This window comes from Sarcophilus harrisii, chromosome 1 (assembly GCF_902635505.1).
Source record: "Sarcophilus harrisii chromosome 1, mSarHar1.11, whole genome shotgun sequence".
Lineage (NCBI taxonomy): Eukaryota > Metazoa > Chordata > Mammalia > Dasyuromorphia > Dasyuridae > Sarcophilus > Sarcophilus harrisii.
The window spans coordinates 87,176,778-87,191,671 of NC_045426.1; the positions used below are offsets into that span (position 1 = coordinate 87,176,778).

General features: G+C 35.5%; 1 protein-coding gene across 1 annotated transcript; it reads right to left on the reverse strand.

The window, feature by feature from the left end:
* Window positions 1-408: 408 nt before the first annotated feature.
* ACKR2 (atypical chemokine receptor 2) lies at window positions 409-14,694 on the reverse strand. Its single transcript, XM_012543461.2, has 2 exons — window positions 14,431-14,694; window positions 409-2,288 (listed from the first exon to the last, which is right to left on the reverse strand). The coding sequence occupies exon 2, from the start codon at window positions 2,273-2,275 to the stop codon at window positions 1,160-1,162; it is 1,116 nt and encodes a 371-aa protein (XP_012398915.1). The 5' UTR covers window positions 2,276-2,288; window positions 14,431-14,694; the 3' UTR covers window positions 409-1,159.
* Window positions 14,695-14,894: the final 200 nt, after the last annotated feature.

The following is a 14,894-nucleotide window of genomic DNA, read 5'->3' on the forward strand; positions in this document are numbered from 1 at the left end:
AAACAGGAAAAAAAATGAGAAAGTAAAAAACAACAAGAAGCAAACAACAACAAAAAAAGTGAAAATTCTATATTGTGATCCACCTTTAGTCCCCAGAGTTCTCTTTCTAGATGCAGATAGTTCTTTCCAACACAAGACCATTGGAACTGGTCTGAATTACCTCATTGTTGAAAAGAGCCACATCCATCAGAGTTGATCATCACAAAATTTTTTTGTTGCTATATACATTAGTCTCTTGGTTCTCACTTCACTTTGCATCAATTCATCAGCATCAGGCCTTCCTGAAATCATCCTGCTGATCATTTCTTATAGAATAATATTCCATTACATTCATATACCATAACTTAATTAGCTATTCCCCAAATGATGGGCATCCACTCAATTTCCATTTCCTTGCCATTACAAAAAGAGCTGCTACAAACATTTTTGCACATATGGATACTTTTCCCTCCCTTAAGATCTCTTTGGGATACAGACCCTTGCACAATTTGATGATCCTTTTAACATTGCTCCAGATTGCTCTCCCGAATGGTTGGATCAGTTCACAATTCCAGCAACAATGTGTTAGTGCCCCAGTTTTTCCACATCCCCTACAATAGTTATCATTATCTTTTCCTGTCATCTTAGCTGGTCTCAGAGGTATATAGTATGACCTCACAATTGTCTTAATTTGCATTTCTGGGATCAAAAATGACTTGGCACGTTTTTTCATGTGACTACAAATGGTTTTAGTTTTTTCATTTGAAAATTGTCTGTTCATATCCTTTGATAATTTATCAATTGGAGTATGGCTTAATACATCCATTTTTATATAAAGGTTTCTTTTTATTTTTCTGTTTTTAACAAAGGGTTCTTATATGTAAAGAATTTGGGAACTACTTCACCAAGCACCATGCAATTGTAACACAATTAAGCGACAAGCCTGGGATTCCAATCTAGCTTTCCTGATTTTTAGGTTGATCATTTTGTCTACAAGAGGCCAACAGGATATTTGCTGAAAGTTGTGAAGGAGTTCTCTCTAGTGAGACTTGGGTTCTAAATACAGGTCTGCTACTTACTTTCTGGTGACCCTAGCCAAGTCACATATACCACCTCCTAGTTCCCTCACATGTGAAATGAGTAGATTGAACTAAAAAGAACTCTAAGGTCTCTTCTTGCTCTAAATTCCATGATCCTGTAAGCTTTCTTCCCGATTGTCAGTGCTAGTCATTTCTTCCTCGGCTGTGGAATAACTATGGGAATAACTGTTCTGAGAGGCATGGGAAGTAGAGGATTCCCGGGATCTTTTGAAGATGGCTTCTAGAACCTTTTTGAGATGCTTCCTGAGCCGATGGTGGACAAAGAGATAGAGGAAAGGGGAAAGGCAACAGTGAGTGAAAGCAATGCTTTCTGTCACCTTAAGGGCATAGTCCAGACGCTTGCTGACCTCACAGCCCTGGAGGACCTGTAAGTCTTGCAGTGAGTGCAGCAACAGGGTGATGTTGTAGGGACACCACAGTGTAAAAAAGACCATCACTAGTGCTGCAGCTGCCCACAGGGCTCGACCCCTGCCCCGAGGTCTTAGGACTGTGAGGATGCACCCTATTCGGGTGTAGAAAAAGATCATGGCAAAAAGCGGGAGGATGAATCCCAGAATGCTCTGCTTAAAACGAAGAAGCACCTTCCAGACAGGTCCATTATATCCAAAATCCAGGTGACAACTCAACATAGCATCAGAACCTTCTTGTACTTGAGCAAAGACCAGGTCAGGGATTGAAAGCAGCAGGGCCACTGTCCATACCCCACTTGAAAGGAGCCAACTCTTCGCTGGGGTCCACAGGTGATGGTGGGTCTGAGCATGGACAATATCCAGATATTTATCCAGACTCATGCAGCCAAGAAAGAAGATGCTGCTATAGAAGCTGGCAGTGTAAAGGGTACAGATGGTTTTACAGAGGGCTTCCCCAAAGACCCAATGCCAGGCTGCAGAGATTCCCCAGAAAGGCAAGGTCAGCACAAAGAGGAGGTTAGAAACAACCAGGTTCAGCAGGTATACTTCGGTTACCTGTCTTCTATGCGCAGGGTAGAGGAAGACAGTGAGGAAGAAAAGGTTTCCCCCCAGTCCCAGGATAAACACCAGGGAATAGAAAGTAGGCAGGAATACTTGACCAAAGGACAAGATGGCTTCCTTCCTACAGACTGTATGCAGGAAATTGTCAAGGTAGTTGTAGTCATAGATGCTGGTGTTTCCAAGGTAAGTCGAGGTAGCTGAGGCAGGAGGAGAGGTGGCTGCCATATGGGAAAGTAAGCTACAAAATCCAAAAGAAAAAATAATTTGATCAGACAAAGTGCATTTACTACTATGAAAGAAACAAAACAGCACATTTAAAGGCAACTCAATTATTCAATGAGGATAATTTTACAGAGAAGGGAAGTGTTTGATATGAAGACTAATCAGCAGCAACAACTCTCCATTTAAATGTGAACTTGATGGAACAAATGCTGTAATAGAAGTCTGAGCCTGTCCTCTGAGAGTCTAAATTCAGTGCTATAGAGGAAAATGTAAGGGGGGTCAGGTGGGAGGGAAATGTTTATACTTCTTTTATTATTGTATCTTCAAAGGAAATATTCTTTGGTAAAAGCTAATTTCATGTAAGTGGTTGAGGTTAGCACCTTACAGTGCAGATGAGAAGAACTTACCTTGAAGGGTGCTGCAGCCAGAAGGCTTTAAAAAAGAGACACCCCAGCCTCTCCAGGTGTATCCCTAGATTTTGTAGGGGAGACTTAAGCAGCTTTACTTGGGAAAGTGAAGCCAAAGGGATCTCATGTCCTCTACTCTTGGCTTCTCTTCTGAGCTCCAGGATCTGCACCAGCTGACTGGGCAGACATGTCCAGTTGGATGGCCCTCAAACAACTCAAAAGCAACATGCCCCGCAGAATGGATTGTCTCCCCCTAAACCTGCCCCTCCTTCAGTGTTTTCTGTTCATGTGGAAGATCCCTCACAGGCATGTAGGTTTGCAATCTTGGAGTCCTTCTTGACCCTTCCCTCTTCCTTAGTTCCCATGTGCACTCTCTAATTTTTACTAGTTCTTTTTAGTCTACAATCTATATTTCATCTTTTCTTTTCTACACACACACACACACACACACACACACACACACACAGAACCACCCTAGTATTGTCATCTCTCACCTGGATCATTGCAAAATCTTCCCAATTAGTCTCCTAGCTTTCATTCTTGACCTCCTCTCATCTTTCTTCCACACTGTAGCCAAAATCTTCCCAAAGTACAAGTCATTCCATTGCTTGAGAACCTTTTGTGGTTCTCTCTGGCCTCTAACTTAAAAAAAACAACAACAAAACCTTTGCTCTTAGAGTGACAGGTAAGACCCTTCAGGATTTAGCACTAGCCTACATTGCCAGGCAAATTTCATATTCCTCTTCCTGCTAGCACAAAATCTAAAACCCTGAGTGGGACTCATTTAACCAGCCAATAAGAGAGATGCAGAATTTAAGCTTTCATCATTCCAAGAAAACATTAAAAATATTCAAAATTGAAAAGGAGATGAAGTCTCAAATATTTCACCTTTGGGAAGGATTAAGCCAATTGGAATCTCAAAAAGAAAGAAAATGAAAAACAAAATAGTTCCTCAGGTGATGGGATCAAAGGGTATGTGAAGTTTTATATCCTTTTAAGTCTAGTTCTAAATTGCTCTCCAGAATGTCTGGATGGTTTCACACCTCCATCAACAATGCTATTAGTGTCCCAGTTTTCCCACATTCTCTCTAGCATTTATCATTATCTTTTCCTGTCATTTTAACCAATCTGAGAGGTGTGAAGTGTTAACTCAGAGTTATTTTAATTTGCATTTTTCTAATCAATAGTGATTTAGAGCATCTTTTCATATGAATATAGATGAGTTTAAATTCTTTATCTAAAAAATATCTGTTCATATCCTTTGACCAATTTTCAATTGGGGAATGACTTATATTCTTATACATTTGACAATAGTTCTTCATATATTTTAGAAATGCGGCCTTTATCAGAAAAACTGGCTGTAAAATTTTTTTCTCAGCTTTGTACTTCCCTTTTAATTTTGTTTCTTTTGGTTTTTTTATGCAGAAACTTTTTAATTTAATGTAATCAAAGTTTTCCATTTTGCATTTCATAATGTTCTGTAGTTCTTCTTTAATATAAATTCTTCCATTCTCCAAAGATCTGATAGGTTAACGATAGTTTGCTTTTCTAATTTGCTTATGGTATCATCCTTTATGTCCAAATCACGTACCCATTTTGACCTTATTTTGGTATGGGGTGTGAGATGTACATTTATTCTGAGTGTCTGACATATTAATTTCCAGTTTTTTCTAGAATTTTTGTGAAATAATAAATTTTTATCCCAGAAGCTGGCATTTTGGGGTTTTATCAAATACTAGATTACTATAATCACTGATTGACCATGTTAATGTCCAACTAGCTTTCTGGAGGATCTTGGGACCAGCCTTGATCTTAGTGAAGGAATGCAGGAGGCAGGAGAGCCACCAGGAGGATGGTCAAAGATGGAATGTCTCATTTCTCAGCCCTTATATACCTTAGTGCAATTACATCACTACAGCACACTGAATATGTGTGAACTAGAGAACCATTATCTCATCAATTCCGCTGAGTTAATACCCTGCTATAAGTATCTTTGCTTCAAGTATATTTCTCCAGAGTTCTGACCCTTTACATAGTACCAAATGGTTTTGATGATTGCTGCTTTACAATATAGTTTTAGATCTGGTACTGTCTTTTTTTCCCCATAATTTCTCTTTATAGTCCTTTTTTGTCTTTGATTTATTTATTTTTAATATACATTACTTTATGAATCATGTTGGGAAATAAAAATCAGAATAAAAGAGAAAAATCCCTTTTTTTATAGAAAAAAGGAAATGAACATAGCATGTACTTTCTGTTCCAACTTTTCCCCTCCTTCCCCCCACCTCCTTCCCTAGATGACAGGTAGTCTAATACATGTTAAATATATTAAAGTAATGTTAAATTCAATATATGTATACATATTTATAGTTATCTTGCTATACAAAAAAAAATCAGATCTATAAAGGAAGAAAAAAAATCTGAGAAGGAAAACATGAATATAAGCACACAACCACAGAAAGAGTGGAAATGCTATATTTTTGTTCACACTCATTTCCCATAGTTCTCTCTCTGGGTGTAGCTGATTCTCTTCTTTATTGAACAATTGGAATTGGTTTGAATCATCTCATTGTGCAAGAGAGCCATATCCATCAGAGTTGATCATCATATAATTTTGTTGTTGTCATGTATAACAATCTCAAATTTATATAAGTCTCTCCAAGCTTCTCTGAAATAATCTTGCTGGTCATTTTTTATAGAATAATAATATTCTATAACATTCATATACCACAATTTATTCAGCCATTCTCCAATTGATGGGTATTCATTCAATTTCCAGTTTCTAGCCACTATAAAAAGGACTGCCACAAACATTTTTACACACATGGGTCCCTTTTCCTTCTTTGGGATATAAGCCCAGTAGTAACACTGCTGGATCAAAGGGTATACATAGTTTGATAACTTTTTGAGCATAGTTCCAAATTGCTCTCCAGAATGATTGGATTCATTCACAATTCCATCAACAATGTATCAGTGTCCCAGTTTTCCCACATCTCCTCCAACATTTGTCATTATCTTTTCCTCTAATCTTGCCAATCTTAGAGGTGTGTAGTGGTATCTCAGAATTGTTTTAGTTTGAATTTCTCTGATCAATAATGATTTAGAGCACCTTTTCATATGATTAGAGATGATTTCAATTTCTTCTTCTGAAAATTGTCTGTTCATATCCTTTGACCATTTATCAATTGGAGAATGGCTTGAATTATTATAAAATTGAGTCAATTCTCTACATATTTTGGATATAGGCCTTTATCAGAGCCTTTGACTATAAAATTGTTTTCCTAGTTTATTGCTTTCCTTCTAATCTTGTCTGTATTAGTTTTGTTTGTATAAAACCTTTTTAACTTAATATAATCAAAATTTTCTATTTTATGATCAATAATGATCTCTAGTTCTTCTTTGCTCATATGTTCTTCTAATTTATTTATAATCTCATTCTTTATGCCTAGATCATAAACCCATTTTGACCTTAGCTTGGTATATAGTGTTAAGTGTGGATCAGTGCCTAATTTCTGCCACATTAGTTTCCAATTTTCGCAGCAGTTTTTGTCAAATAGTGAATTCTTACCCCCAAAGCTGGGGTCTTTGGGTTTGTCAAACATTAGATTGCTATAGGTATTGACTATTTTGTCCTGTGAACCTAACCTATTCCACTGATCAACTAGTCTGTTTCTTAGCCAGTACCAAATGGTTTTGATAATTTGATAATTTTGATAATTGTTTTATAATATAGTTTAAGATCTGGTACAATTAGGCTTTCATTTGATTTTTTTTTTTTTTCATTAGTTTCCTTGAAATTTTTGACCTTTTGTTTTTCCAGATGAATTTTGTTGTTATTTTTTCTAGGTCAGTAAAATAGTTTCTTGGGAGTTTGATTGGTATAGCACTAAGTAAATAGATTATTTTAAGTAGTATTATCATCTTTATTATATTTGCTTGATCTATCCAAGAACACTTAATATTTTTCCAGTTGTTTTGATCTGACTTTATTTGTGTGCAAAGTGTTTTGTAGTTTTGCTCATGTAGTTTCTGACTTTCCCTTGGCAGATAGATTCCCAGATATTCTATACTATCGATAGTTATTTTAAATGGAATTTCTCTTTGTATCTCTTGCTGTTGGATTTTGTTAGTGATATATAAAAATGCTGATGATTTATGTGGATTTATTTTGTATCCTGCAACTTTCCTAAAGTTGTGGATTATTTCTAATAGCTTGTTAGTAGATTCTCTGGGGTTCTCTAAGTATATCATGATACCATCTGCAAACAGTGATAATTTGGTTTCCTAACCTACAGCTTCTTTCTTTATGAAATGAAAATAAATCTTATACTACCTCCCCCACAGTTGTTGTGAAAGAGAGCCTTTGCAAACCTTGAAGTCTTGGAAAATATAACATAAATCCCCCTAAATCATCATTTTTCCCCCTGTATATTACCAATAAAACTCAGCAGAAAGAAGTAGAAAATGACAGATCATTTTCATCTTTGTATAAGGGACCACTCATTTCATATGTAAGATGCTTGGGTAAAAGGGTCAGATAATGAATGGGTGCATAATTAAAAAGCATTAAAACAATTTGCCCCTTTTGTAGATAAACAGTTTGGTTGTGAAAAGGGGAAGAAAAATAACTTTAACTTACAAAAAATCCTAATAAAATCCACATGTTAATAATCATAATTTTTAAATTAAAAAGGCAGACTGCTAAGAAGACCAAATTAAAAAAAAAAAGAATCTGTTTGAGGACAGAGAAAAGCTGCAGGGATTGTGGTCCCTAAGTTTACTTGTATAAACTTTGAAAAAAATTTAGAACCTGAGAGATTAAAGCTTACAAAGTTATTAATAACATGATTGTAGGCTATGAGAAGATTAAATAAGGACTATTGGTTTTGTAACTAAAAGAAAGGTGATAGAGCACCTTTATTTGATAAAATTCTGAACCAGCATTAAATGACCTCTCAAAGAAGAAAACTTAAGACATATTTATTTATAAGAAAATTTCATTCCCAGAAAAATCAATCCCTATGTCGCACAAACTGTTGGCAAAAACAGCAATAGAAAATCTCACCAAAATTTTTCTATGATGGAAATATGGGATTGACATCATAATTGAGAAGAGATAAATAGAGAAAGAAAACTATTAACCAATATCCCTAATGAATATTGCTGAAAAATTTTTAAATAAAATATTAGCAAACATATTAATCAGATTCTATAACATATCAAAATCTATACTTTTATTATTTTGCATTTATACTGAATGGACTGATTAATATTAGTAAAACTATAAACATAGAACTGATCATATTAATAAGGAAAAAATCATGGAATTGTGTCAGTATCTGGGGAAAAAAGCTTTCAACTAAATACAGCATTGAAATATTTCTGCTGAAGATGTAAAAAGGAAATAAAAAGACCTTTTCTGAATTCATTAAATACCTAAAGCCAGTAACAAGGGAGATTATTGTTATTTCCAGGGAGATGAGGGATAGTACAAAGATGTCAATTGTAACAATTATTTGACCCAGTGCTAGAAAAACTATATAGAAAAAGGCAAGAAAAATGAATTGATGCATAGGCAAATAAGAAACAAAGTTATCACTTTTTGAAAATGGTATGTTTTTGTGCTTAGAGAACCAATAGAGTCATCTAAATGCTAATTGAAATAATGCCAACAAAGTTGCAACATACAAAATTCCCCTAAACCATCATCATTTCTGATCATAAATCATCTCAGCAAAAAAGAGATAGAAAAAAATCCATTTGAAATAACTATAGACACACTAAGGAGGCAGAGACAAGATGATGAAGTTAAAAAAAGCACTCAGCTGAGTTCTCGCAACATTTCTCCCCTATCAACTTTAAAATAACACCTCAAATTAAATTCTGAAGTGACACAGCCAAAATGAAGTAAAAGTAAGACATAATTATAACCCAAAATAAGATAGGAGGTTGGAAAAAGAGATCTGTAACACAGGGGAAAAGGCTCAGCTGAAGCCCCCTCACCAGTTGTGAGACTAGATGATAGTAACAGAAGCAGTAGCAGCTTCCAGAATTCTCAATCCATTGATGGTGAGGGAATCTTAAGACTGGTAAGAAAGAGATAGTAGAGGATTTCTACATTAGTACTGGATGCAAAATTAGACACTATTTTGCAAATCTATTGCCTACTCTCACTTTTGAGTCACTGTTGAGGGGCAGAGAACATCTTTGGCCAAGAGAAAGTGGGAATCGTGATGAGCAGTGTCATTTCCAGTTCCAAAGGACCAGGGAACCTAGGAATAGTAATTTTTCTGTTCCTAAGGGAGCAGGAAACTAGAGGAGCAATTCTGATTGCAATACCAATGGATAAGAGGGGTTTCTTGGGTAAGGACCAGAGTGTAAACTGGGAGAACAGTGATCTCTGTCTTGATCACACCATCTTGAAAGCATTGAAAATTTCCAAACTTCAATTTTCCAAATTTCCAATTTTAAACAGCAGTTTGAACTTCTACCCTCATGCCAGGAACTGAGCCCAACATTATCATAAAGTTCCAAATAAAAAAAGTGAAAAAATAAAAAACAACAAAAAGAGAAAAAAAAAAAAAAAAAAAAAAACCCTGGCCATGAAAGGCTATTATAATGTCAGGGAAGATCAGGACACAAACTCAGACTACAATGAAGTGAAAACAGTTATAAGGAAAGACTCAACAAAATATATATATATATTAAACACATCCAATAAAAATTCCTGGAAGAGCTAAAAATCATTTTCAAAATCAAATAAGAGTGGTAGACAAAAAATTAACTAAAGACACAAAATCAAAGGAAGAAAATTATGAAACGCTGTAATGCCGAAGAAACTGAGCAAGATAGAGATTAGAGTTAATAATTTATTAAATGGGAGAGATTTACTGGGACCAAATGGATCCATGGTTTGGCCCCGGGGCTGAATGAGACTATTATCTCAAAGAATCTAGCAGTGAATGTCAGATACAAGATTCTTTTATAGGGTAACAAGAACAATGACATAATGGGGGAGGTACCTGGATGGGGATGATGTAATGGGGGGAGGCACCTAGGATGACATAATGGGAGGTACTGGAGAGGCTCCTGATATTCTAATCATGTCTAAAATGGATAAAGACCTTTATCCCATCAAACATTAAGAGGGAATAAGTATAGCCTAAGGTCTAAGATATAAGACCTTTATCCTATCAAACATTAAGAGGGAATGGTTATAACCTGAGGCAGAGTAACTAAATAGGACAATTAGGGAAACTGAGTCAGGACATTAAAAGAGAACTGTGGCACAACAAAGCAAGCTTAATAAAAGAGGTACAAAAATACTGAAGAAAATAACACCTTAAAAATAGAATTAACCAAAGGGAAAAAGAGGTACAGAAATTCACTGATGAAAACCATTCCTTAAAAATTAGAACTGATCGAGTGGAAACTAATGACTCCATGAGACATCAAGAACCAATAAAACAAAATCAAAAGAATGAAAAAAAAAGAAGAAAATTTGAAATATCTCAACCAAAAAAACCAAATAAACACAAATAAGCTGGAGAATAGAGTGAAGAGACATAATTTAAAAATTATTAGATTACCTGACAGCTGTTATCAAAGAAAGAGCCTGGCTACCATATTTCAAGAAATTATCAAGGAAAATTCCCCAATATCTGAGGTCCAGACCATAAAATAAAAATTGAAAAAAATCCATCAATCATCTCCCAAAAGAGAACCCAAAATACAAAACTCCCAGTCATATTACAACCAAATTCCAGAGCTTCCAGGTCAAAGAGAAAATATTTGAAGCATCTAGAAAGAAAGCATTTAAATATCTTAGAGCCATAAACAGAATCACCCAAAATTTACCAGCTACCATACCATACCATACCATAGCCAGAAGGCAAAAGAACTGGGATTACAACCAAGAATATCTTTCTCAATAAAACTGAGTATAATCCTTTCAGGGTGAAAATAAATATTCTATGAAATAGAGGACTTTCAGACATTTCTGATGAAAAGACTAAAATTGAATGAAAATTTGACTTTGAAATACACAACTCAAGAGAAGGATAAAAAGGTAAACATGAAAGAGAAATCATAAGGACTCAATAAAGTTATATTTCCCTTTTTATATGGGAAAATGAGACATGTATTTTCTAAGAACTTTATCATTATTAGGTTAGTTGAGAGGTTCTGCATAAAAGGAGGGTTTCAGGAATGAATCAATTAACATAATGTTACTGATAGGTAAGAAAATGGGTTGCCTTGGGGAAAGAAGGGAGAAAAAGGAAGAAAGAAATTATTTGACATAAGAGAGGTATGCAAGAAAGAATTTTTATGGTGGAATGGGAAATGACATATACACATGTGTGTGCACGTGTGTGTATATGTAAATATATATTTAATAGGTCTTAGGAATCTATCTTACCCAACAAAAAAGTAGGAGAGAAAGGAGATAAGAGAAAGGGGAATGGTGTTAAAAGGGAAGATAGACAAAAGAAGGCAGTGGTTGGAAGAAAAATAGACTTTAGGGGAAGGGAAAGGATAAAAGAGACAAAGAAGGATCAGTAGAAGAAATAGGATGGAGGGAAATACATAGTTAACACATAGCTATGAATGTGAATGGGATGAACTCACCCATAAAATTGAAGCAGACAACAGAATGGATTAGATTTAGAATCCAACAATATGTTGTTTACATGAAACCCACTTGAAACAGAAAGATTCACACAAAGTTATATTAGAAACTTGATAAGACTCTATTATGTTTTAGTTGAAGTTTAAAAAATTTCTAGGTAGCAAGAAAAGCAAAAAGAGATTTAACTAAAAGGAATAAACAGGGAAATTATATCTTGCTAAAAGGAGCCATAGACCACAAAGTAATATCAATACTAAATATATTGAGGCAGCTAGGTGATGCAGTAGATAAAGAACCAGTCCTGAAGTCAGGAGGTCTCAGTTCAAATCTGGTCTCAGACACTTAACAATTCCTAGTTGTGTGACCCTGGGCAAGTCACTTAACCCCAATTGCCTCAGCAAAAAAAAAAAATAATAATAATAATGATAAATAAAAATACCAAATATATATGCACTAAATGGCATAGCATCCAAATTTGTAAAGCAAAAGTTAAATGAGTTATTAGAGAACAAAGTAGAACTTAATGGAGAACCTCAACTTTCTCCTTTCAGAGCTAGATAAATCTAATATAAAATGAATCAGAAAGAACTTAAGGATATGAATAGAATCTTTAAACAGTTAGATTTGATTGGCGTCTGGGGAAAACAGAATGAAAATAGAAAGCATATCTTTTTCTCAGAGGTACTTGGTACATTCACAAAAATTAATAATGTATTCCAGCACAAAAACGTTGCAACCAAATGCAGAAAATTAGAAGGAAAATGGGAAATTGGGGGAAATTTCCCTCCCAACAACTTTTTTTCTGATAAAGGCCTCATTTCTTGAATACATAAAGAGCTGAGCTAAATTTACAAAATAACAGCCATTTCCTGAATGACAAATAGACAGAGGATATAAACTGGTAGTTTTCACATAAACATATCAAAGATATCAATAGTCATTTGATAAAATGTTCTAAATCCTACTGATAAATCCAAATTAAAACAACTCTGAGGTATCAGATTAATTAATGTGAGGTGCTGAGCCATCTCAGAGAGAGAAAATGTTTATGCCTCAAGCACATGTGTTAACACTGGGGATATACCATACAGGTGTGTTACTCTTACATCCCTCTCTAGAGTCTAGTACATAAATTTTTGCTAAGTTGAATTGATTGGTCCAAGGCTCTTTTTTTTGTCTACTTCCTCCACATCCCCCATTTTCCCATTCCACACCCACAATAATTTTCCTTTCTGAACCTCAGAGACTTTTCCCTTTATACCCTTTTGCCTCTCAATTTTTTCCTAAGAGGGTACAGAAAATACACACATGTCATAGATTTGACGATTAATATTACCCTTTGCCTCTGCCTTGTAGCTTAGTGAGAATTAGTAAATAGAATCAAGACCTTGAATATATCTGTGAACTTGGCAAATATTTACTCAAACATCATAGTACCTAAACTATTGACTAAAGTGTTAATATTTGTAAAGACTTAAACTCTAAAGACAGGAAGACTTCTCATTTCTATAGTTCTTTGAGGTTTGCAAAGCTCTTTCTTCCTGGGTTCTAATCTGGCCTCAGACACTCACTAGCTGTGTGATTCTGGGCATGTCACTTCACCCTGTTTGCCTCAGTTTTCTCATCTGTAAAATTATTTGGAGAAGGAAATGCAAACCTCTCCAGTATCTTTGCCAAGAAAACCCCAACATAGTAAGAAAAATTTGGACTGAAAACAACTCAGCTGAATAGCTCAATTCTAAGAAATTCCCTAAAGCACAGAGAAAAAGAATGAGGATTGCCTCCCATTGCTAGAATAGAGATTTCAATTCAGATCTTCTGACTCTAAGGCCAGCACTCAATCACAGTATCTCAGGAAGAGAGGTGTAGAGGAGAACAAGACTAGCTCCACTGCCTCATTTTATTATTATTTTGTAAATTATTTATTTCAATTTTTTCCCTCATTGTCTCATTTTAGAGGTGAGCTGCTAACTAGGCTATACTCTTTCAGTCATTGTGGCACTCACATTTATTATTTATTTTTGATCAAGATTTACCTTATAAATAGGCCCACCTCATGGGAATTTCAGAGATGGGAAACTCGCTTCCTTTATATCTAAAAGCCCTTCCCCTGTGATACAGTAATAACTGACATTTCACAGTTCTCTAAACTGTTCAAAATGCTTTGGATATAATGAGATTATCACAAATCTGTAAGGTAAGTGTGAGAAAAACAATCCTCGAACTTTTTTGGCCTCAGGATACCTTTACACTCTTAAAATTATTGCAGGTCCCCCAAACAGCTTTTGATTAAACCTTAAAACTTTTGTTTTCTTTTGATAGTGTGCTGTTAGCTATTTAACAATCCACTCTCCAAAAAGTGGTGTTCATAACAAACTCTAAAGTGTAATCTCTACTACTGAAATTTTCTCATCACATTCTTAAAAACAGACATTCAACAAAACAATAAATTAAGTTCCTATTTTGTAGAATTTCTGAGGTATAGATGCTCACATTGAAAATTTGAAATTGAAAAATTGAAAAACTAACAATCAATTAGTTGTTAAACATTGACTAGCACAACCCTGGAAGTCCTTAGGTACTAATTTAGAGGCAACTCAAGAGTCAAGAATATCTGAGTTTAGGTCCAGCATCACTAGATTTGAGAGTCAGAAATTTGCTGTGTGACCTTAGACATGTCATTTAACCATCAGCCTCAGTTATCTCCACTATGGGGACTAAATGAGGATTAGCACCTGCTTTCCACTGTGAAAGGATCCACTGTGTGTGAGGATCAAATTAAATAACATCTAAAAATCACATCACAAACTTTAAAGTGTTCTCTACATGTGAGCTATTCCAGCACACAGCAAGCCTGTGAGGCCCAATACTACATAATATTATCCTATTTTGATATGGCTTTGTATTTACAGGATGATAGAGATCACCTAATCCAGCCTGACCATTTTCAGCATAGGAAACTAAGGCTTAGAATATAATGTGACTTGTTTAAAGTCAGAGACAGTAAGAACCAGACTCAGCCCTCTGCCTCACATTAGTGGTCTGTCCTCCCCTCAACAGCTGTAGGTGACTAACCCTTGGAGGAAAGCACCCTGCATATGACCAGTTCCTACCACACTCACCGATTCTCTGGTTGGTGGAGAAAGCTTCCTCCCTTGGTCTTGAACTGACTGGCAGTGCTTGGGCCAAACCTCCTCTGGCTGGATCAGACCCTCTGTGCCTTCCTCAGGAACTCCTCTTCTTAGATCCTCTTGTCTAGAGGGAAGTGAGGTGGGTAGAGGGATACCACTGTAGTATTTTCTGTCCTGGTGGGGAATAGCACTGGAATGGTTAGTCAGTCCATATCCTGTTTCAGAATAGGAAAACATAAATTTCCCTCCTGCTTGACTGAGCTTCAAAACAACTGGGACATTGGCTTAAATTAAAAGCTGACTCAAACTCAAATGACCTTAAAGTCAAAATCAAATGAGCTCAAATTTTCCTTAAAACAACAGTAGTTGAAAAACATATTTTTTGATGGAAACCATAGCCTCGATGAACTAATCCCCTTCAGCTGAAGCTCTATCAGGCCTTATCCTAGGCCTTA